General features: G+C 41.8%; 1 protein-coding gene across 16 annotated transcripts in view; it reads right to left on the reverse strand.

The window, feature by feature from the left end:
- CADPS (calcium dependent secretion activator) overlaps positions 1–24,919 on the reverse strand; it is a 481,350-nt gene that overhangs the window by 19,259 nt on the left and 437,172 nt on the right. For all 16 annotated transcript variants that reach the window (XM_060111563.1, XM_060111565.1, XM_060111566.1 and 13 more), the window contains one exon: positions 20,078–20,185. In XM_060111563.1, coding sequence (XP_059967546.1) covers positions 20,078–20,185 — 108 coding nt within the window. The remainder of the gene's footprint in view (positions 1–20,077; positions 20,186–24,919) is intronic.

The following is a 24,919-nucleotide window of genomic DNA, read 5'->3' on the forward strand; positions in this document are numbered from 1 at the left end:
CCTAACTTTTGGCAAACTGTGATATTTAAGGGAAAAGGAAAAGGCTCTCTTATGTACCTGGATTTTCTCAGACTATTTCTTTCTCCAAGAGATGTAAATAATGAGCGCAACGTGATTAATCCCCAGTCGGCTTCTAACCAAGCCTTGTCTGCTGCCTGGGCTGCCCAGGGCAGGTGTGCGGTTTGGACATTAACAAACTCACCACGGTTAACAATACCTTTTTCTGGGGCCTATTTTTCTCTGGATATGTTGGGGATTTAGTCCTGGGCCACCCTGTGCATTGAGAAAATGGACCCCCATGCCTTTAGCCTCCGTCCTCTCAAAGGAACCTACTGTTTTGAGAAAATGTATAGTTACAATCCAAATTCACACTTTCAAGTCATCTCAATCACTTAAAGCTCAATTATGTTGAAAATGAAATTCTGGTTTTGGTGGCACATCTTACCACCTATTATCCATGTGAGAAGGGTGAATAATTTATCTGAAAACTATTCTCTGATGCGCATACAAGGACTTCAGAGGGAGGAGAGAGATTCATCCTACGAACTGAGATCAGATTATTCACGAACAGCATCTGCCCACCCCCCGACTGATTCTTAGGTACGGGAAGTGCATTGAGAGTTAACTGCATTAATTCACAAGCAGATTGACGTAAGCAACGGAATGAGAAATTTGCATACCATATAGAAATGATTATAGAAATCATACTCTAAAATAAGGATTGTAACTCACGTACCGAACGGAAAGATAAAGCGGAGTGCCAACTTTGTCTTTTTAAAACAGGGTTGGTTTAATCACATTAGGGGCTAATTTCATAATTTGCACATATTAAACTTTCTCTAAAGTCATGACTCATGAGAGTTTTGTAAGTCAAAGTTGAAGCTCTTAGGCAGGAAAATTTGCATTGACTTCAGGGAGTTTTTATTCTGTGCAAGGTTGTTTTAGTTCCTACTCTCAATATTAAAAAACAAAACAAAACAGAACAAAAACCATGGTGTGTACATTCACATACTTCCATGTTATTCCATGGAAAACGTTCAGGTAAATAGGTAAACGGGATGCTGCTGGTTCAACCACACAGCTAGTTTCCCAGCAGAAGATGACAGGATACTCGTATACAACCCAGGAGGCACAGTCCAGAGCCCTCAGGATTCCAAGACAACAAAAGCCAACAACTATATATCTATGGGTCCAGAACCCTTTTCCAAAGTCTTCTAAGCAGTTTTAAAATTAGATCCATGTCAGCCCTAGTGAACCTGGGCTCTATGGGGAATGATTTCTCATAAGGAAGGGGTATGGTCTTTTTAGGAGCCAGAGATGGCATTCAGTTTCCAAAAAGCAGTCAACGAACGGGACAATACTCAGATGCTGGTTCAGGAGCGCTGGGTTTCAAAGAGAAGGCGGTGTCATGAAGGCAGGAGAAAAGATGGCGGGGGGACTGGTGAAGACTTCTCAAACTCCTAGGAGGAAACATTTAGGGGTGCATGGGGACTGCCCCTATAAAGGAGATCAGAAGACAAGTTCTGATGCCGGGGGATCAGAGATGAAGAAAAGAAAGACAAAGTACTGCTTTTTAAAAGTTAACATGTGTTTTCACCATGTACAGCTACGCTCTGCTTCCCAATAGCGCTCTTTCCTCTTGCTTTATTTTTAATCTATGGAAACCATATTCCCCTCTCACTACTTCTCACTGAGTGTGACTCTATTTTTTTTTTTTTTTTTTTTTTTTTACCTTTCTGGGAGTGGGAAAAAACCCTCACATTTGCCAGATCACTAACACAAACCTCATCCTAGGGAGCCCGTCACCCCACCTCTGGAAAGGGCATAAACCTCAGACCCCTGTCCTTACAGAAGATACTCATTTGACCCTGCTGGGTACCCTCAACATCTACAGATGGTTTTGGATCCACCAGCCAGGAGATAAGGCTGCGTCAGGTCCCCCGTTGAAGCATTCAGATGGGTCCAGGACCTGAGCACATAGAGTTAAACCGTAAATTAGCCATGAGTTAATACGTGCAGGCTGGATCCCTCTGCCTTGCCATTAATGCTTTCCGTCCACAAGGTCCCTCCGCCTTCTCCACCCCCCCTTCCTTTTTTTTGAGGCGACAGAATAAGAAATTAAACACTTGTGGGTTCATTCGAAAGAGTGAATGAAATTGAATAAGCCCTCAGTACTTGAGGCGCACAGCGAGTGCCTGAATGGGGCAAACCTCCTAAGTTGAATGGAGTGTCTTTTGGGACCAATTTGTCTCTTTTCACTCTTTATTCTTCCCTTTTTGCTGACAGATGTACAAAGGCGGAACTGCGCCGTGCAGCTTATCCGCAGGCACCCACAGCAGCTGTCACTTTTGTCGAGCAAGTTAATCAAGCAAATGCCACCATATCCCACTTTCTATAAGGAACAACATGTTATAGACAGTAGTCTTGCTAGAAAGAGACTTTATTTTAACTTTGATTGGCTTGGCCCTCCCAATGCTTCCCCCCTTCCCCCGCCCCCAAAAGAAAGGGAGGGAGAATGGGGGGATTGTGCCCAAGCCAAAGATTTGGCTATGATCACGTTAGATTTAATAATAATATTGTGCAGGAGGCTGAAGACTTGATTCGGAGTTCTTTCCTAGGGACTGAAGGGTGCCCTGGGTCTGGGGATTTTTTGAGCACGATATTGTCTGCACTGGCCTGTTAGGCTGTGCGTCTCAAGTTATAAAGAGAAAAGCTGAGGGCAGAAAATAGTACTACGCCACGGATGTTTTGGATTAATTTCATTCTCTTTTCCTTTGTAAAGCAGGTTGCATTATTTACATATTTCTTTTGATAACCCCCCTTGCCTGGCCAGGCTTACAAAGACTGCACTGAACACAGAATAGCATGTCTTTGTGCATCTTGCCGTTAGTGAGTTCTTTAAGCTGAATGCCCAAATTTATTTCTAATGTGCACCAACAGAGGCAAACAGGCCTCCGTGTCTCTAATTCTCCGTAAGCCAAGTGGGGAGCCTGTAAAAGAATTCTAGCACGTCCACATCCACATCCTCCTGTGCTGCAGTCACGACTAGTTGGTGATTTCCAGAAACCACAGGCAGGAGCGAGCTTCAGTAAACGGTGTACAGTGTTGACCTCAGCTGCTACCCGTGAGCCCGCACTCACTTAGGAAACTGAATGCCCAAAGCAGACATATTTTGAATAAACAAACTCTTTAGAAACAATGCATAGAGACAACCTTCCAGTGGCCAAGGGATTTGCTACTTACAAGGGTTGGCTGACAGCTGACGATCTATCTAGTAAGCTCTTTAAAGCTTCAAGAGAAAAAAAAACACAATTCCTTCCTTTCCTCCCTCCCTCTCTCCCTCCCTCCCTCCCTTCCTTCCTTCCTTCCTTCCTTCCTTCCTTCCTCCCTGCCTGCCTCCCTCCCTCCTTTCCTTCCTTCCTTTCTCTTTTATCACCCTGTCACATTGTTTATTGTAATCTTTGGCTGGAAATAAGTCAAGGAAGGGCTTTGGTGAAACCAGATTGCAAACATTCACATCGCTGACATCTTAGGCATTATTGGATAATGACCACGTAATGATTTACTTGCAACTACGTTTGTATTAGGCATGGATTTTATAACCATGTTATTCTGTAATTCTGGATTACTTTTCCCCTCCTGTAAAGCATTGCTGATCTGGGAAACTTCACAGTGCCACTGAAAACAGAGCTATGTGGGTAGGTTAAAAGAGTCCACAGGGCCTCATAGGAAAATCTTGGGCATTGTTGTTGAATTACAGCACTGTGTCAAGATTTGCTTAAGGAACTTAAGCTGCTACCCTAAACCATTTATCAACTGTCTGCGATGAAATGGTATTGTGTTACCATTGTTCTCCCACCCGAAATAAACCACAAAACTTTATTCTTATGGGATAAGAGATCTTAGAACACAGAGGGAGATATAGACTGAAAGCTGAAACCCACCCCTTAGCTGGGCCTAGGTAGAAGTGCTTTTTGCAGCACATATGGTATGCAACCTTCCCCGCTGTGTTGTGGTCCCTCTCCTCTGAGGATGGGGTTTCACCCTGAAGTGGGTACAGTAGCACTTCCTGGGATCTCCCACTTTTAGGTCTAGGATCTGCTGGTGTTGGTGCAACTCGAGCCTGGTGACAAAGTCCTCCCATTCAGGAGAGGCAGGGTTGAGTTTTCCTTAAGGGGTCTGCCTGATTAGCTATGTGACTCCCATCGTTAGTGGACAAGCCATGACTAATAAGCCACTTTCTACCAGGGGGTCACAATCGAAATTTCTGTCTTGAGTACTGCTGTGGTACCAAGAAGGAAATAGTGACACTGCTACAGTAACATCCCCGGTAGATGAATGTGGGATGCAGAGAACTCACTGGAGTGGGGGATGGGGGCACATATTCAAAGAGTGTAGGTTTTCTGGAAAGACATTATGGTTAGGTGTCTACTCTGCAACAGAAAGGTAGGAGTTTGATCAAGGATTGATTACTTCCCAGTCTTTGGAATTTAGTGAAGTCAATTTACCTCTCAGTGACTCAACTGCTTTATCTGTAAAAACCTAACTCACAAGGAAGTTATGAGAGTTACATGAATGATTACATTTAAGTGCCTAGAACAGTACCTGGTACACAGATGGTACCCAATAAATATTGGCTCTCATCAGCCTCAATAGCTATAAAATGGCGATCACTAGGTACCCACCTCCTAGAGCTGCTAAGAAGACTTAAAAAGAAATAACACCTTTAACAAGATGTTGTGGTTATTGCTAATGTACAGTCAGAAAATATACATAAAAGAAGTCTAAAGAAATTTTATTGTAATTATTAAACAGCTATTTATTAAACCCCTCAATTAATGGGATTCTTTCTCCTGTTTTGCATTTGCCTTTTAGGAGAAAGCTGTCTTTTTCCCTCCCTTCAAAAGTCCTCTTTGGGATTGAATTAAAAGAGCAGCTTTTAGTATGTGTTTCTGGCTAATAAACATTTCAGCCCCATCTTCCTAATGGGGTATGATAGAAGGAGCACTGTATTTGGAGCCGGGGAAGTTATTAGTAGGGGCAATACTGGATAAGTCACTCTTTTTACATCTTCATGACTGGACAGTGTCACTTGGGGTTAAGTAGGGTACAGCCAGAATCCTGAAAGATCTTGACGCAGAGAATTAGATTCTGTTTCAAATGCTCAGTAAGGCAGAAAATAGAACTAAGACATTTTAGAAAGTGTTTCAAAAGTAGGGGTTGAAAGAGAAAAGGTTTTCCAATAAATCTTCAAATTAACCAAAAAACCAAATGGGCCAAAACAATTCATTCCCCATTAAATTAACCAGAACAGGGGCTTCCCTGGTGGCGCAGTGGTTGAGAGTCCACCTGCCGATGCAGGGGACACGGGTTCGTGCTCCAGTCCGGGAAGATCCCACATGCCGCGGAGCGGCTGGGCCCGTGAGCCATGGCCGCTGAGCCTGAGCATCCGGAGCCTGTGCTCCACAACGGGAGAGGCCACAACAGTGAGAGGCCTGCATACCGCAAAAAAAAAAAAAAAAAAAAATTAACCAGAACACTATAGATTCAAGGTTTCCCCAAAAAATCAGGTGATAATTGCAAAAATCCATAGTGAGACGCTTAAAGGATTTAATTACTATTTTTGACTTAGAATTCGAAATAGAAAATATCCTCAACAAGGTCCACAACATAGGTTAGGGATTCATCAATACTTATTTAACACACAGTTACTGAGGGTTCACATATGCTAGAATACGGAGTGGGGGATGCAACGGTGAGTAAGATGGATACTATCACTTTTCTCACAGAGCGGGGGATGGAAAAGCCAGTTTCAAGAGATGGTGTCCCTGGGACCTTGGGGTCCTGGGCAAGCTCTTTCTGGACCTTAGATTCCTGTCTTAAAAATGGAAATAACAGGGCCTCCCTGGTGGCGCAGTGGTTGAGAGTCCGCCTGCCGATGCAGGGGATACGGGTTCGTGCCCCGGTCTGGGAGGATCCCATATGCCGCGGAGCGGCTGGGCCCGTGAGCCATGGCCGCTGGGCCTGCGCATCCGGAGCCTGTGCTCCGCAACGGGAGAGGCCACAACAGTGAGAGGCCCGCATACCGCAAAAAAAAAAAAAAAAAAATGGAAATAACAGTACCTTCTCCTATCTTTTGGTATGGTTGCTATAGATATAAAAATAAAAAGGTTATAAAGTTGTTTTGTTGGACATAAAGAAGGAATTAATAGAAATAGTAGAACTAAACATGTCTTTCAGTATCTTTTATCGACTAAATCAGGATTTATCAACTTTGCAATCATTGGAATTGGGGGCCAGATAATTCTTTGTCGTGGGATGCTGTCCTGGGCAGTGCCATGTTTAGCATCTGCTCATTAGATGTTGGTAGCATCCCTCCCCACTGGCCCCTGAGCTGTGACTGTCAAAAATGCCTCCAGACCACTTCCAGACAAACTCTGGGTGGACAAAATCATCCATCGTGGAGAAACACTGCTCTAAATCAGTGACTCTTGATCATATTAAACCCTTGGACTTGTTTAAAAAAACAGACGCCTGAGCTCTATCTTAGATCCACTGACTCAGAATCTGTGGCATACAGCTGGGATGGATACATTTTTAAAATAAAAAATACATATAAATCCCAAAGCTTCATCTAATTATGACAAAAACATCAAGTAATTAACAGAGGGGTAGCCTACAATATATCTGAGCAAGATTCCTCAAAATCTTCAACATTATCAAAGAGGAGCCTAACGTGACACACAACGAAATATAATGAGATATTATCAATAGGATCTGGAACAGATAAAGGACATTAGGTGAAACTAAAAAAGTATGAGTAAACTATGGATTACAAAAATACATAAGTAATTCTGATGTACACCCCTGGTTAAGAAGCACATATTAGGGACTTCCCTGGTGGCTCAGTGGTTAAGAATCCGCCTGCCAATGCAGGGGACACAGGTTCGAGCCCTGGTCCAGGAAGATCCCACATGCCGCAGAGCAACTAAGTCCGTGTGCCACAACTACTGAGTCTGCGCTCTGGAGCCTGTGAGCCACAAGAACTGAGCCCACGAGCCACAACTACTGAAGCCTGCACGCCTAGAGCCCATGATCTGCAAGATGAGAAGCCACCGCAATGAGAAGCACCGCAATGAGAAGCCTGCGCACTGCAACGAAGAGTAGCCCCCACTCGATGCAACTACAGAAAGCCCATGCGCAGCAACAAAGACCCAACGGAGCCACAAATAAATAAATAAATAGATAAATTTATATATTAAAAAAGTAACCCTCTTAAAAAAAAAAAAGAAGCACATATGAAAAGACAAAACAATACCTGTTAATATAGAAAGAATTTAGCCCTTAAGATTACAGAGCAGATAAATGCCAACAAAGCAAATATCCAGGTGCGTAGATTGGAATCATGATAACCCGGGTGAAGCCATCACGTGTTTAAGTTCTGAAAGGACCTCTACAAAGCACAGTCCTGCCGAGGCTGATGAAGCTACAGTGTTGGTGAGTGAGGGACGCTCCCGGAGGAAGCGATAATGTCTCCCTGCATAGTACCTAAGCATAGAATCCTGTCTCTCTCTCTTCCCCAAATCCTAGATGTCTGCCCAAGGCTGCCTCCTCTGGGGCACTATCTCTGGGGCTCCATCCCAGTGGGACTTTGCTCGATCTTAAAGCAGATTTTCTTAAGGGAACCCTCCTACACTGTTGGTGGGAATGTAAATTGGTGCAGCCACTGTGGAAAATAGTATGGAGGTACCTTAAAAAACTAAAAATAGAGCTACCATATGATCCAGCAATCCCACTCCTGGGCATATACCCAGAGAAAACTCTAATTTGAAAAGATACATGCACCCCAATGTTCACAGCAGCCCTATTTAGAATAGCCAAGACATGGAAGCAACCTAAGAGTCCATCGACAGATGAATGGATAAAGAAGATGTGGTATATATACACAATAGAATATTACTCAGTCATAGAAAAGAATGAAATAATGCCATTTGCAGTAACATGGATGGACCTAGAGTTTCTCATACTAAGTGCGGTAAGTCAGACAAAGACAAATATCATATGATATCACTTAGGTGTGGAATCTAAAATAGGTTACAAATGGACTTATTTACAAAACAGAGACAGACTCACATACACAGAAAACAAACTTATGGTTACCAAAGGGGAATGGGAGTGGGGGAGGTATAAATTAGGAGTTTGGGATTAGCAGATACACACTACTATGCATAAAACAGACAAACAAGGTCCTACTGTACAGCACAGGGAACTATATTCAGTATCTTGTAATAAACTATAATGGAAAAGAATCTGAAAATTCTCTCTGTATAACTGAATCACTTTGCTGTACACCAGAAACTAACACAACATTGTAAATCAACTATACTTCAATAAAAATTTAAAAAAAAAAGATTTTCTTTAGGGATCCCGTAGCACGCCTGGGCTCTTTGTTACTTGCTATTATATCCTCTGACCATTTCATCTCCGGCTTTTCAAATTCCTGTTGGCATGGAATGTATCACTACTTTTCTTCTCTCTGTGCAAAGCCTGCCTTAGCGTTAGGCAAGGATGTGCATTGGTTTTCACATTACTACCACTACTGATGAAGACGACAACAAGAAGGGACATTTGTGCGGTAATTTATGTGCTCCGAGCATCGTCATGGTTTATTCATTGCCTCATTTAGTTTTCCTAATCCAAAGAACTCGGTACTGTTTTAACCCCCATTTTTACGGAGGGGGAAATCAACGTTTGATAAGATTAAGTAAATAACCCAAAGTCATACCGCTAGTAAGTGGCAGACCCGGAAACTGACCTTGGGGCTGTCATACTACAAAGCCTACACTCTTAATGTCTGCTTGATGTAAAAGAGCCAGTTCCTTAAAAACTCGAAAAGGCACTTTCGAGTAGAAGGAAGCTGTGGTGATTCATTTAACTGACAAGATCCGAGTTTTTATTGAAGTACTGAAGTTTCATGCGAACTATGCATGGATGAGTGTTAAGTTCAAGCTGAGAAATGTAGATGTTAATGATTCTTCAGTTTTTATTTTTTAGACCCTAAGAAGATGTCTTTGGATGAAGCTTGTCAAAAGGATTTTGGAGACTAGTTTCTGATAAATCCCCCAAGTGGAGTATTCTTAAAGAAAGAAATTGGAATCCCTTGGTGAGAAAATGATCCACAGATAATGCTTATGATTGATACCAATATTTAAACTCAAATTACCCACATCATTAAAGACAAAGGATTTTTAAACTATTGACATTTTGAGCCGGATAATTCTTTGTTGTGAGGGCTGTCCTGTGCATCCGAGGATGTTTAGCAGCATCCCTGGCCTCTACTCACTAGATGCTAATAGCACCTTTCCATTTGTGACAACCAAAAATGTCTCGAGACATTGGTGAATGTCCTCTGGGGGGCAATATCACCCCTGGGTGAAAAACACTGGACTACTACTCCCTAAACTAGTGAGGCACCTAATAGATGGGTCTTTTCTCTTTAACAGGATGGTTCCCTAGGCCAAATAATGAATTTTTCTGACCAAAAGGAAGTGATGGTTCTCTTCCTTAAAAAGGGTGTAAGATAAGCTCAAGGATGTATTGTGCAACACGGGGAATATAGCCAATATTTTGCAGTAATTGTAAATAGAAAGTAACCTTTAACGTTGTAGAAAAAACTTTAAAAAATTAAAAAAAAAAGAAACGGAAAGAGAAAAAAGTGACTTAGAGAATTGCATGAGAAAACTCATGAATTTAACTTTGCTTACTTTACATATTACTTGTTCTTTTCAAAAAAATTGTTTTTTACACAAAATGAGAGGGGCTCTTATATCCTGGTTGGCATGAAGATCTGGTAATTAATAATAATCCCATCCTGGGCAAGACCTGCAGGTTTGATGGTATAATGGGTGTTAGTCCAGGGATGGTTAGAGTGAAAAATTCTGCCGAAGGCAGTCAAGGCAGCTCTGTGTGGCAGGGAGTGCTATCATTATAAGGCTTCTGATACAGGAATATTCATACTGGTGGCAAATCACTAGACTCCATTAACTGGATTTTTAGTCAACTCGGCAGGAGTTTAACACAACAGGAGGCTGTTAACTGTTCTCTTCTGAATTGGGAATTTGGAATGAATGAAGTAGTCAACCTGAGCCTTCTTTTCAGGTTTTTGGATGCACAAAAATAACTTGTAGCCACCTGGTAGAAGCGATTTTTTTTTTTTTTTTAACCAAGATCCTGGTTAAAAGCAAAGCAATTGAGGGAGGGCAAACTGGGAATCCGTCCTGCTGATCTAACGCAGTGCTCCTTCCCATGGCTCCGAGTGGGAATCCTCTGGGGAGACACGGTGAGAGGGCTAAACGGCCCTGGATGTCTCACAAGCTTGTCCTATCATTGCATGAAGCCCCCCAAACATAATCTACTTCCAAGACCGGCACAGCTCCCAAGCCAACTCCCAGGTTGATAAGTGGTCACTTTGTTGTTGTTGATGCTACACATACTCATCGAGTGTGTGTGATGGTGGTGGCAGAGGGACATGTGACAGGCAGGGAGGTAGTACTCCCTTGTATACCTCTTTCCTGGTGCATCCAGATCAGTGGTTCTCAAGCAGGAGTGATTTCGGTCCCCCCTCCCCCTCCCAGGGGACATTAGGGAATGTCTGGAGACATTTTTGGTCATTAAAGCTGAGAAGGGGTTGCTACTGGCATCTAGTGGGTAGAAGCCATGGATGCTGCTCAACATCCTTCAATACACAGGCCAGCACCCCACAACCAAGAATTATCTGGCTTGAAATGTCAGTAGTGATGAGGGTAAGAAATTTTGCTCTCTGAGGGTTGGGACCTATTACAACCTACACATCATACAATGTGTGATGAAACCATCTCATTGGTTACCACCAAGATTTTTGAAAGATGGAATAGAAAATATCAGAATGCATCACATAGAGAGTAAATATTGTTTTATAAACTTCTGGGGTGTGTGTGTGTGTGTGTGTGCACGTATGTGTGTATGTGTGCGTGTGTGTGTGTGTGTGTGTGTGTGTATGCATACATACTGGGTTGCAATGTAAAATGCGCTTCTTACGGTGGGTCACAGGCATAGAAGAGAGTCACTGATCTTACCCAGTACTTCTCAAACTTTACTGTGCCTTTGAATCAACAGAGGCTCTTGTTAAAATGTAGACTCAGATCCATTTTGGCTGGGGTTAGGGCTGAGATTCTGTACCCCCAGTGGAGACTGATGCTGAGGGTCCATGGACCACATTTTGCATAATAAGAACCTAGATGATATTTTAAGTTCATTCATTAAAAAATTTTAGGGCAAGCTATTATGATGTTAGACATGAAGAGACAGTTAAATCTTTTGATAGTAGCCTCTACAGAGCCTGGCAAGGAGGGAAACAGTTACTTGGTTAAATAATGGGAAGTATTTGAGGATTTAGTACATCTCGTATCTTGCTACGCAATGTGATAATATTCGTTCCACAAAATGTGCCTTGGCTACTGTGTGCGTGCATGTGTGTGTGTGTACGTGCATGTACGTGTGTGTGTGTGTGTAAGAGTCTGTCACTTACTGCTTCCATGCCATAAGTTTGCCATAAGAAAAAAACCCAAACCTTTTCTAAGACACAAAAGTATTGTGTGGGTCATGTTAGCAAGGATACTGTGACCTTAATGTAACAGAGCAATCAGCCTGGATTCTTAGAATGATTATTGGAACATTCTGCACTGGAAAAGAAAACAAATTAACTGTATTCACCAAATGTCTCGTGGAACACAGAAAGCTGTTCTGATAAAGACACTTAGCAAAACTCTTTGTTGCACACAAGCTCCAGAGAAAATTCAAGACGGGTCTTATGTCAGGTTTACCTGAAAGTAAACAAGGCCTATTTCTGTGAATGGCTTTAGAAGCAGCATCTAGGTTAGAAAGAACTACTTGAAGACATGGCCCTGAAATATAAATCTGTAACAATGACACTAAAAAAAAAAATAAACACTTCCTTTTGGATGGTAACAACCCATTTGATACAATTAATCCAAATAATCCAAATCTATTAATGCCCCCTTATCTTTTCTGCATGAACGATTGCTGAAAACTCAAATTGCCCAAGCATGAAGAAAAGCCTGTCCATGTGGAATAGAAATGTGTTTCTATACTTAAGACTCCAAAAGAAAAATAACGCATTGTTGTCATTTACTTGTTATTGTGAAGGTCACGGGGCAAGAGGATGCCTATGTGAATATGAGAGTCATTGCAATAGGGCGTCAGAGGCATCGAGACACTCCTCTTTCCAACCCCTCCCATCCTAGTAGAGTTTGCTTTACTTTGATCTCTGTCATGTCAGAGATCAAAAACTTCCATTATTAGCGCCTCATTCTTTTAGCTTAATATTTTGTTAAAATTGCAAATACCCCAACAAGGCCAGCACTAAGTTTTCTTTACCTTAATAGGGGAGGAAACAGCACATCTGCTAAAAACAGATTTATGTGATGGGAAGTAGGGAAATCATGAAGGCACTGGGTCTTTAAGGGACACTGGAGGATAAAAGTCACGAAGGTGAACTTGGATTGTTTTATAATTCCAGTTTGGAAAGGTCCTGAGTCTAAGGTTCACGTGCAAGAACCCAAACCCTAATGATGTGTGTGTGTGTGTGTGTGTGTATTATATTCCTTATAATGTTACAATCAAGGTGAGGACAGGCTTTCCACATCTCATTTCCCTCTGACTCTGTCCAGTTTCCGTATTCTTCTTGAGAAATGACACTCTTGGGGAATGACACATGGCCCAGGACATGGCTTAACTGCCAGAATTTACTTTGAGATTCAGAATTAGGTGGAAAAAAAATCAACTGTCTCTCCCTTCCTAACTGTCTTTCCTGGTCCATTTTGGATTTGTTTTCCTGTTCCAGTATATATAATCACACAGATTCTGAAGGCTATCCCAGTAGCCCAGAGAAAAGGCTCTGTAGCCTCATAATTGAGGAGGATAGAGTCGAGGTCAGAGTTCAACAAAAGTTTGATCTGAAGAGTATTGAAAGCTCAGCTTCAGACTGATCTGAAGGGCTTAATTTCAGATTGATAACCTCTGGGAAAATCCTAGCAGAATTAGCAAAGAAACCTTCCTAATGATCTCAGGTGGGTGTGAAAGTTCCTCATCAAGATTTCACCAAAGCAGTGGCAGCGAGACAAGAAACACCGGACCAGGACCTCAGACTGACCCGTCCAGCTCAGACACCTGTGCCTTAGTACATGAAATAAAATCCCTGTAGCTCTTCATATGGCCAACTTGTTCCCTGACCTCTGTGGATTTCTTGCTGTTTAGCTTTTTTAAAAAAAAAAAAAAAAAAACAAAAAACAAACTAGCTTCAGAACTTTTCCTTACATACAGAGAACAGCTTAAAAAAACCCTGGTTGAATTATGCTGAGTTACTAATTATGTCCAAAAGAGCTACTTGGTTGAATTCAGCTAGATATTTTTTTTCCTCATGAAATCAGTTCTATGTTTAGATAGTAATAAACTCCTCCAGTCTGTGGAACAATTGGCACGGTGGTCCCTTTAAGTCAGGATCATGAAAAAAGCCAGTGCTGGTAAAAAGAAATTGAAAGCGCATCACAACCAGATACAACGCGTGGCCCTGCATCGGAGCCTGGGTTGCAGAAACCAACTATAAAGGATACTGTGGGGACAAGTGGGCAGCTTTGAATATGGACAGTGTATTAGTCAAACACTTATTCACAGGGAAAATCAAGACCATTAACTTAAAAACGGCAATTTTTGCTCACTTATTTTGGTTAAAAATACATCAAGCATATAAGCACATAGAAAAAGATTCAAAGAATAAACACTCAAGGAATAATCTATGCCTGCTGGGCATGTAATATTTTCTTATTTTTGCTTAGCTATATCTTCTAAATGTCTACAATGTAAATTTATTTCATCTGTAATAATAAAAGGCATTAATCATCCTCCCCTCTGCCCCTAACTCCTCAAGTTCAGAAGGTCAATTCTGATTTATTTGCTGATGCACTGTGGTTTTGTTTAGGGGGTAGGGCTAGGTCATTTCAGTGTCACTGTAAGGAACAAATACTTCTACGAGACAATGATAATGATGATGATTATGATGATAAAAGACTTGTCGAATTTTTAACTATGCCACTGTGTCTATATCTATATCCACTGTGTTATTTAGTCCTCACAACCACTGTAAGGAGTAAGTTTCTTTACAGCTGAGGAAATTGAGGCTCAGAGAGGTTAACTAATTCACCCGAAGTTGAACAGCTCAGAAGTGGCAAAACCAGGATCCCTTCTCCTGTCTGGCTTAAGTCAAAGCCCCAGCCCTAACCATCACTCTTTTCCTTATTTCAGAACTACGTTTTACCAAAAGCAAACCAGTACTAGGCTGCTGTACGTCATGTAATTCTAAGCAAGCTTGGAGTTAATGCCTGAAAGTGACAGCGAGATTCTTACAGCACCTTAGCATGGAGATGGGGTTTTGTTTAACAAGAAAAAAAGATGCCTGGGAAAAGCCTTTCCATTTCAGTGATGGAGATGATGATGATGATGTGATGATGGTGGTGGCGACGGCAGAGGACACTTACCAAATGCTTCCACAGCGCGATGCCGGCAGGAGCACACAGGGCTTCACCCTCATAACGACTCCATGAGAAGGTTCTGCATATTATCATGTCTGTTATGTAGATGAATCAGCTGAAGCTCTGAGAGATTAAATACCTTGTCCAAGGTCACCCAGCTTGTAAGGATCAAGGGTGAAGTCTGAAGGCTCCAGAAGCAAGGCCCAGGCTCACTACACAAGAGCTCCCATGAAGGGGCAACCAAACCTGCTTCTTGCTTATAGAGGAGGCTGTCTCAGTGTCTTGAGTGCCATATGCCGTGACTTTCTTTAATCAGCCCTTAGAACCGCAACCTGTTATATTGGTGAATCTTGTGTACTTCTCCCCACTTTTGTACTTTGGAAAGTAATTTCCCTCAGCTGGACAGTTGGCCATACACCTTACAGATATCATCTAATAACATAATGCTTTCCTTGTTGCCTGTTCTTCTGTACTTACTTCCTTGAGCAGGATGGCTCCTACCTTGATTGATATACGTTCACATGGGTAGTGCTTTTGTAATTTAATCAGGTTATGAATGATCAGGTTATCTGTGGCATCTTATATAAATACAGCAAATATATTTTAATAGGCAGAGGTTTCAGTTTTCAAATTACCCCTTTAAAGGGACATATTCACACTCAATTACTGTGCTGACACGTAAAGTGGACAAATATACGATTTGATAATGGAACAGCAAATTAAAATCTGCGCAAGGCAAAGAATACGGAGCAGCAGCCCCATCCGAACCTGACCGCGCTGCCTGATTAAGTGCTTACGAGGCAGTTTGGTGAGGGGTCCTTTCCTGATCTGATAACTGCCACGGAGAAGCCAAATGCAGAGGCAATCTGCAAAGACTTAATCCTCCAGAAGGCAGATTAAGTGTATAATTGACCTATATAATCCACGTATCATCTCCAGTCAAATGTTCCCTGGGCCTGGTTCACAGTAACACGGGGGCCTGAAGAAAGCCAGTGCGGATGCAGCATTACCCCCAATGTGGATGCCATCCAAGTTCGAGATGGCTTTTTAATCACTCATCGCCGAGCCTGTGAGGTTTAAGCAGATGAATTCACCCTAAGCACATCTCTTTTAATCCTGATTTTCTTCTCAGTCTGTGTCTTCAAGAAGTACAAGGAGGAAAGAAAATAAATTAATTTTTGTTTAGACCTTGAAACCTTAGGTGCTCCTCTTGATGATCTGATCTCTAATTTCAAAAAGCATGTTTTTGTTTCAGGGAAGATAGTGAATTAATCACCAGAGAAAGGGGGAGAAGCTATCTGCATGATTTATGGACACTCAAGCTTTAAATCACTGTCTTCGAGTTATTTCTTGGGCTGTGCTTTCCTTTTCAGCTGCTGCTTTAGGAATATGGAGATTATTCATCTCCATGTTTTATATTTTCTTTAAAAATCAGCAATAATTTTCAAAGAGGCCAAGCTCTCGAGTCCGACAGCAATCGGATTCTCTTTTAAGAATTCAGCACCTTTAATATAATTTAGATTCCTTGTTATTGTATGTATCGGCATATTCTCTTGCTCTAAACCTCTGAATCTTTTGTTTCAAATATTATAAACTGTTATTTTTGTAGCAACTGAAACCAGTTTACAATGGCTTGCCATTTTTTAGGAAAAAAATTACAAAAATGCAGATGAAAAAATGTACAGCTGCATATCTGACATACCAAGAAAAACAGTTTGAGGATTCTTTTCCCATCAGCACTTAATTTTGGACTGATTAGCTTTTTTCTGAGGTGCATGACTAAAGAGGTTGCTAGCATTTTATAGGAGGACTATGTAAATCAATTATTAATAAACAGGGAAACTTACATTGCATTAAAAAGACCTGGTGAGACAACGTTATGTCTGACTGTATTTCTACAATCAACCTAGAAAATGCTTGTTTAAAAAAATTTGGTGAAGATGAATTTGGAAAGTTGCTCTTAAGTTACATAATAAAATAGATAAAAATGCAGAACATTAAATATAGAGCCCCAAATGCTATGCCGATAATCTCCCACAAGCACCCAATTCAAGCCAGAAGTACAATGACGAGGCAAAGAAAAAACCAGCTCAGACAGAGAGAGAGAGAGAGAACACTGAGATAGGGGCCTGGTTAAAACGGAAGACGTACTCATTAAATGACCAGCTATTACTCCAAATATTCTCAGATACAGACACACACTAATGCCATCCAGCCTTTTCCACAAGGTACACTCTGGCCAAAAAATGGGAATAATCCTGAATAGCAAGAACTTAAAGGACTTCTCAGGTAAATCAAACTGAGATTTTGAAACACAGTTAAAAACACAACAGGAGCTCTGAGAACATGCCTCTGAATGACAGATGCCAGCAGGAACTAAAAACCAGAGAATGACACAAGAGTCAAAATCAACAACCTCCAAACAGCAAACAATCTGAGAGATATATATTTTTCCTCATTCAAAATGCTAATTTTCTATTATTCATTTTTGCCATTTATCAAAATGCAACAATTTGGAAGAGAAACCTCTCAGATCAACAAGTTTTTCTCAGTAGCTTTCTACCAATTGTTTAGAAACCCGCCCCAGGACCACTATCATTAGGAATGAGGTTGAAAGGATAAGTTCACTGTAGCAAGAAATGTAGGGTGGGAGGTTTCACAGACACCCCTTTGCCTTAATATTCTGATTCCCTTATTTAGCTCGGTGGACACGAGTGCCTTCCAGAGCATATATGTAAAGAAATAAACACCCTGCTTGAGGAAACAGAAGCCGAAAATAATCAAACATGTTGGTAATCTGATGTTTTGCTGCTAGACTATAGAAAAACAGTAAGTACTGAATTAAATTACTGGGGCTGCATGGTAATGAAGCTTTTTGAGAAGCTCTGGGTTTTCTCGAATGACAAATGTTTTAAATCCATGACAGATTCAAGAACTTTTTTGCACGACATCAGTTAGGTTGCCTAGCACCAATATTCTGTAAATTAGGGGAGCAGGTTATTTGGGAAGTAAGGAAGTAAATGGCAAAGAAATTCAATTCGTTATCTCTAAATAGGCTGCTGAAAAATTTTTTCCATAGGGATGGGAGTGATGTGCAGTGAGTGATTGTAATGGTTAAGTTTTAAAATCAGATATTCAGGGAAGGGTAATTAAGACTCCCTTGGGGAAACAGAATTGGGACAATAAGAGACTAAATTGTGGGGATTCTTATGTTACTGATGCCATTTTATGCTGGTCAGTGTAATTCCACAAGGGACTTGACATATTTGTGAATTTTTGAATGACCCTAGACATAATTTGCATCCTGAAAAACATATTCTTAGTGATGTTTTTTTCATTATTAATTCAAATAAATGACCAAAGGGCTTGAATCTGCCTGGGTTCTTCAACAGTCAGGCAAGTCCAGTTTACCATCTGTGCTAGCCAAAGCTACACTCTTAAATAAAGATCCAGTTGTAGTTTCCCTTTAAAAAAGCCCCAGAAAAGGACAATTTGCCCTGCTGCCTTCAACAAAGCTACCTTTAAAAAAAACTTTTTCCCCCTTGTACTTCTAATTAAAAAAAAAAAGTCAAGAGGGAAGGGTGGGTTATTTGTCAGTGAAACAATAGGCTAAATGGCAGATTGAACGTGAAATTCAGTTCTAGATGTTTGAAAGTTTTGGAGAGCACGGGGTTATTCACACACGCTCACACAGGAACACGCACGCACACGCACGCGAGGGCCACACAAAACTGAGAATCAGAAGATACTGATCAAAGAAAAAAAGAAAAGAAGGAGGCAACCTAGGCATTGAAAAGAACAACCCACAGGCTTCTTGAACGTTTGTGGCTTGGAATTTCATTCAGCGGAGATGGGCAGAGTGTCCACACTCCAAACTGCAGACCTGAGGGTGCTGCCTGCCTGTTTTCAATGCCTATTGGCTGGGTGATTGGGTCCCAGACATTCTAGGCTCGGTATTTTCATAAAGGCATGCATGCAGAGAAGGGAGAGGACCCGCCGGTGAGCTTTATGCATGTATGAGGCATTCTCAGTGGATGTGGGCCATGCTAGAAGATGTACACAGGAAGATTATTTGATTCTAATTCATGCCACTTGATATAATGTGATAAAACATTTGACATGAGAGATAAGTTCCATTTTAATCCGATAGAGGACGGGTGGGAATTAAAAAGTAAGAAGGGCTTTCTCGAAGAAAGGTGATGCAGAGGAAAGAGGGAAATTGAGCACAGAGACGGGATGATTAGAAAAGAAAAAAAAAAAAGACAGGAGCCTTTTCAACACACAAGGAAAGCAAATGAGCTGGAAGACAAAGCATAGAAAAGTCAGGAGCTGCAGACTCTTAAGCAGTGCCAACAATGAGCTCACTTAGCCACGGAACAAACACACACACACACACACACAAACTCGATGCAAATTGCTGAACACAATCACAGAAAAAATATAGAAACATGGATTCCATAGTAGACCAAAACATTAATGTTTGAGCTGGCACTAAAAATATGGAAACCTGGACAGGAGGAGCTCACGCTTCACGAGACAGAAGTAGGCTGTACAATTAGAGCCACACGGAGACAAGTACGTCGGCTTCCATGCACTCTGGCCGGGTCTACACTGGCAAATTCGGTGGAAACTTGAAACAAAATATCTGGCTAAATTAGGCAGCCCCATCTGCTTTGGCCTGAAAGAGGCAGGAGATGTGAGACTGAAGCAGATTCCTTTTTTTTTTCTTTTTGCCTCAGTGGTTTGCTTTGGAAGTGCAGATGCAGTCACAGTGGAAGTAAGTTTGCTTGATAACTATTAACTCTCAGAAATCTGTTTTCTGAAGTTCAATCCGGATCTGCAGCCTGATGTACCCACTCTTTGTACACCTGCTTCTTCTCCCAAATTTTCAAGTGGGTGGAGGGGGAGTGGAGGAGGGGCACCTGGGTTTAGAACGGCAAATGACCAAGTAACTAACGTGTTTGCCAAAACCCAGGGCTACCTAAAGACTTCTAGTCTTCCAGAAACAGAAGCATCTTTGAAGCAATAACGATACATTTACTGCACAGCTGCACTGCACAGCTGCACGCCACAGCTGGTGGCAGGGAGGTACCACCCTCAGGACAGGGAGCTGGCCTCAGCCTCCTGGAAGGCAGGGAACACCTCCCTACAGCAGGGCCAGATTGCAAGGAGGGGAACTATGACCGAGGAAGGTTTTTGCCAGTGAGAGGAAGCTGCCGCCTCACAAGCTTCGTGCAGGGATGAGCCTGCTTGCGCAAGGCTGTGCCATCCTACGTATCACACAGATTGGGACTGAGACACGGCCACGCCAGGGTGGGTTGGGAACAGACACACGACAGATAAGAGCCTAAGGCAGACGGGGAAGAAAAGATTTGGTTTGCATCAGGACCAATCCATTTTCTCAAAATGTGACTTATCCTCCTGTCTCTTATTTTGTCACATTTTGGAGGGTCTCCTCCTTGGCTTCCAAGGAGAAGAAGGCACTTACTTACATCAAATAACCTTTCTATATACATCTCCTCATTGACCTTATCACGAAGGACATCCTGAGAGTGACGGACGAAAGTCACGTAGGCATCGGCCACGTCCATCCCGGGTTTCTGCAAAGAAACAGGAGAACGTGAGAATGGACTTCTCAGACAGTGACCCTTTCTCGATGACCCATGCATTTTACTCTCCCCACCTCACCCTGCTGTGCACCCCCAGAGCTTTGGCTGGAGTTTGAGGCTATCCACCGGGGCTGGAAGCTATCCATACTATACAGTATCACTATCCACAGACTGCTCTGATATTCCAGGAACGGAAAATGATATTCAAACCTCCTGCTCTTTCCAGAAATCCAACCTGGTAAGAAGGGAGTTGGGATTACAGGGTTGTATAGTTTATTATTTTTTTTCTATTATTAATTTTTTTTTCTGGCAAAGATACTCTGATGGATAAATCTTCACCAGATAACCCAGAGACATTCTCTGGTTTTTCTTTGGATTGAAACCTCCACTGAAAAATACTCAAACATACTGCCTTCCACTGTCTGTCCTTAATATAATACTAGAAAAGTGATAGCCTTCCCTGATCCCCTCTTTAAAAAATTGAGGAAGTGCCAAGTCAAGAAATTGTATTTAAATCTCTATCCCTTCCTACCCAAGTCATATTTTGGGGGGTAGTTTAACCTGAGTATGTGGTAAGTATTTCCTTATCAGTTTACTCAGAGGAGGCATTAACCAGTGGTCTTTGCTTCCCTGAGAGTCCAAGGTACAGCCTTAGAGTCCAATGATTCAAAAAAGATGGAGAGGGGGAAGGATTTGATTTTTTAAATAAATTAGATTTTCTGGAAAGGTAAGCAGGTGGTTCATCCAGTAGTTACAAAACGATTTATTGTAAGGAAAAAAAAGAAACTAAGAATGCACACTGCTTGAGCTGTTGCAATCAAAGTTATCTCCGAAGAAACCTATTAAAACACTGTAATATGGGTCATTAGGAGAGCTGCCACAAACCCCTTAAATTTCCACAGTGGGTATGTATGTTTGCTGATAACTAAAAAGATTAGTTTTCATTACTGTGGTTTACCTTAGATCACAAAGTATCATTTCTCTACAAGATGTGACTGTCAGGCACTGCAAATTGAAGTTAGTTAACACTTCTGTGTAATTTCCAGGGTGAAAATGAGGAAGGTTTGGAAACAGTAGGACTGTATTTTTTTTTTCCTGATACAAAGCAAACAATTATCAAGCAAAGGGCCAATGCTTGGCCCCTGGGATGCTAGTGACATTTCTTAACACCTGCTGAAACAATGACAAGGTATTAATTTGAAAAACAATGAGGACAACTCAAAGCCACAGTAGTCAACTGTTACACTTTCAAGCAATTTTCAGCGAATGGATTGAGCAGGTTGTGTGATAGTCCTATAATTGTTGCAGTTTTATGATACGAAACAACAGAGGTTCTCCAATGAGATGCAAGTGATAGCTATCAGTTCTAAACTGGCACCTCTCTCCTCCTCTCCCTTCGGCAGCCACACATCACAGGGCGTTCTCAGTAGGAATGGGGACCCCTACCTGGGGCATTTGAGCAACATTATTATTGTTTCCATTTCTTCCCTGGTGATGCTTGTGGCAGATATAACCCTTTCCTGGACACACGCAGCCATCTTAGAGCTAAGATTCAAAGCCAAATTCAGCAGACCTATTTGTAACCGCAACAGTGATCTACAATAATGGTTATCTTCACCACTCCTTCTCTTTTCACTAAATTACTGTCCTCAAAGGGACACTTCATTTATGTTTTAAAAACCTTGGGGAAAAAAAATCAGTGCGGTTCAGCTCACCCAGGTAAACTCCATGAGTCTCTATCTTTTGACTCTTTTATTTTTCTTCATAGCACTCACCAATACCTGACACTGTATTATATATTTATTTGTTTATTGTCTTCTCCCACTAGCATGTAAGCTCCATGAATACAGGGACTTTATTTGCTCTATTTTCTATTGTGTCCTCAGCATATAAATGAGGACTGGCACATAGTAGGTGCTCAGTAAATATCTGCCAAATGAACAAAATCGTGAATGAATAAGCCCCTGTCCCACCTCCTTTTTTAGACTCCTCAGTCACACTACATGGATTTTTATTGGATCCCCCACACATTGGAGCTTGTGAAAATCATTTCAATTTCTCTGGGCCTTGGTTATACCATCTGTAAAATGGGATTAATAATAGTTCCCCTACTTACCTTCAAGGATTGTTGTGATAGTCAGCTAAAATAATGGAAGTTAAAGTGCCTCAAAGGTCGTAAATTGCTATATAAACATGAGCCACTATGATTCTTTCCCCCCCACAAGATTTATCACTTTATAACCTGACCTACCTTTGGAACCTACTTTGGAACCAAGAAGAAAAAAGGGGCTTCAGAGAGACCAACGTCAAAATAAAAATGACAAAGTCTGCATTGAAATGTGTTTTCTCAGAGTCCTCTGGTTCCCCACTCACAACCATCTTCCGTTTTAACCAGCTTTACGTCCAGTTCTAACAAGTCTGTTTTCCATCCTTTGGGGGACCAGAAAGAGGGATGAGGGGACTTATTTGAAACAGGTGTGTTGATTAAAGTTATCACTTTTCGAGATACCCTGAACTTGAGGGAGAAGGCTGCCAAACTGGAGCACCAGACATGTATACTCAGCATCCCCTGAGGTTTGGGGCTATGAAGGGCAGAGGCCCCTATACCTTGAGAGGTCCTCAGGGGAGCGGGGCCACTGGGGAAAGACAGTCACAATGGTGATCCTTGATCATAGGGAAAATGTTCAAGTACTGTCAGTTCCCTATTGAAAAAGGCAGGGAAGGCTGTGCAGTGCATTCTAAGCAGGTTTTCAACCAAAATGGTTAAAATAAAAACTGTCCACCAACCAACAAGCTAACTTGTAGCTGTAGATGGAAAATATTCTTGACTAAACAACTGATGCTGTTAGGTAAATGAAGCTTTATACCACATGGCTATCTAGTCACCATGGGAAAGACTTCAGGTGACGGTGTTTAATATCTCACAATTACATTGTTTATTTTAAGTGCGGCCTGGACAGACGGATGGCATAGGATGTAGATGTTAGAAAATAATTAAACAAACAACGACTATGTAAATGTCTGTATGGTTAACTCCATCCATGTGTGGAAGACATTGTTTGTGAAGAAGCCACTTGGTTGGCTTGGAAGAAACAGGACTTTTTTTTTTTTTTTTTTTTTTTTTGCCGTACGCGGGCCTCTCACTGTTGTGGCCTCTCCTGCTGCGGAGCACAGGCTCCGGACACACAGGCTCAGCGGCCATGGCTCACGGGCCGAGCCGCTCCGCGGCACGTGGGATCTTCCCGGACCGGGGCACGAACCCGCGTCCCCTGCATCGGCAGGCGGACTCTCAACCACTGCGCCACCAGGGAAGCCCCGTAAAGTGCTTTGAACAGTGCCTGGCACACAGTGGCTGCTTTATAAGGCTTGGCTGCAGCTTCTGTTTCTATGGTATTGTATATCATCGGTGGGAAATGGACCCCATTTGGGGACATGAGGCATCATTTCCTTCTGCCTCCCTGGAGGGCCGAAACTTGGCTCATTGATTTTTGTTCCCTTTCACATTGACGTAGAGTCCATTGTTTCCTCATCTTTACAATAAATCTGAGCCTGGCTGGCAGGAAGTAGGTTGAACCAATTAACAGTGCCAATACTTGACTTTCTGACCTACCCCAAATAATGTGACCTCCTCAAGAATTTCAGCCAGATCATTTTTTTCCCCCAAGTATTTGGGTTTTGCCTACCGGTAGCCTGTTTATATCTCACTGGTGAGATCTCCCCTCTGCTTAAAGGTATAACAGAAAACAGACTTCAGCTACCAGATCTTCGGGTTGAGGACTAGAATTTCCATTTCTGTTACTGTTGAAGCCCAGCGCAGGCCAGGGTGGATGTCAGCAAATTCACCTCCACCCTCCGACCCCCGCCGTGCCATAGAGCAGAGGACCCCCTCGCCCCTCCCTCAACCCAAGGGCCTTGCTCCTGCTGCTGAAATGCCTAGTGAGTGCCAGGTACCTTGCTGAGCATGCCATGTATGGGCCATTTCATCTGCACAGCAAGTCTGTGATGTGGGTATTATTACCTTTATTTTAAGGATGGAGAACCAGCTCAGAGAATTTGAGTAGTTTGCTCCCTGTGAACTGAAAGTTTCTACTTTGGGGCTTGGGAAAATAAATTACTTAACTTCTCTCCTTGCTCCAGGTACGTGACCTTTTTCTCTTCTCTGTTATAAGGACTATCTAGGTGAAGGAGTCTGAGGTTCCCCCAATGAGAAGTATTATATAAATTCAAAGCATAGTTATTGATTGTACATTCTTTCATTAAACAAACAAAATATATGCTAATGCTAAACTCACTCCAATTTTCCATTTTGCCATCCTTTGAGAAATAAGCCAATAAACCATTACACACTTAGCTTCCTGGGGAAATGAATTTAAATGTTAATATAAATCCTTCTAGAAAAAAAACAAATTTTAACAAATAAGTATTTGAACAAGGAGGGTACTTAATCACGCTCAGAATGAGAAACCCTCAGTACAAGACTGTTGGTGGCTGTTGAGATAAGCTCTCTAAATTTAATATTTTATAATAGACTCACACCTCTTTTGTTAGAAACGGAGAAACAGAATCATTTTCTTTTCTCCTTCACTGGAATATATTTAAATCTCTCCAATTCTATTTTGCTAATAGGCAGGGCAAAGTCTGTCTATAAATGTATCCTGATTTATCACAGGTAATCCCACACTCTAGCATTCATGTGTAGAACTTAACCTCAATTTAAATGTAAAT

This window comes from Mesoplodon densirostris, chromosome 10 (assembly GCF_025265405.1).
Source record: "Mesoplodon densirostris isolate mMesDen1 chromosome 10, mMesDen1 primary haplotype, whole genome shotgun sequence".
Lineage (NCBI taxonomy): Eukaryota > Metazoa > Chordata > Mammalia > Artiodactyla > Ziphiidae > Mesoplodon > Mesoplodon densirostris.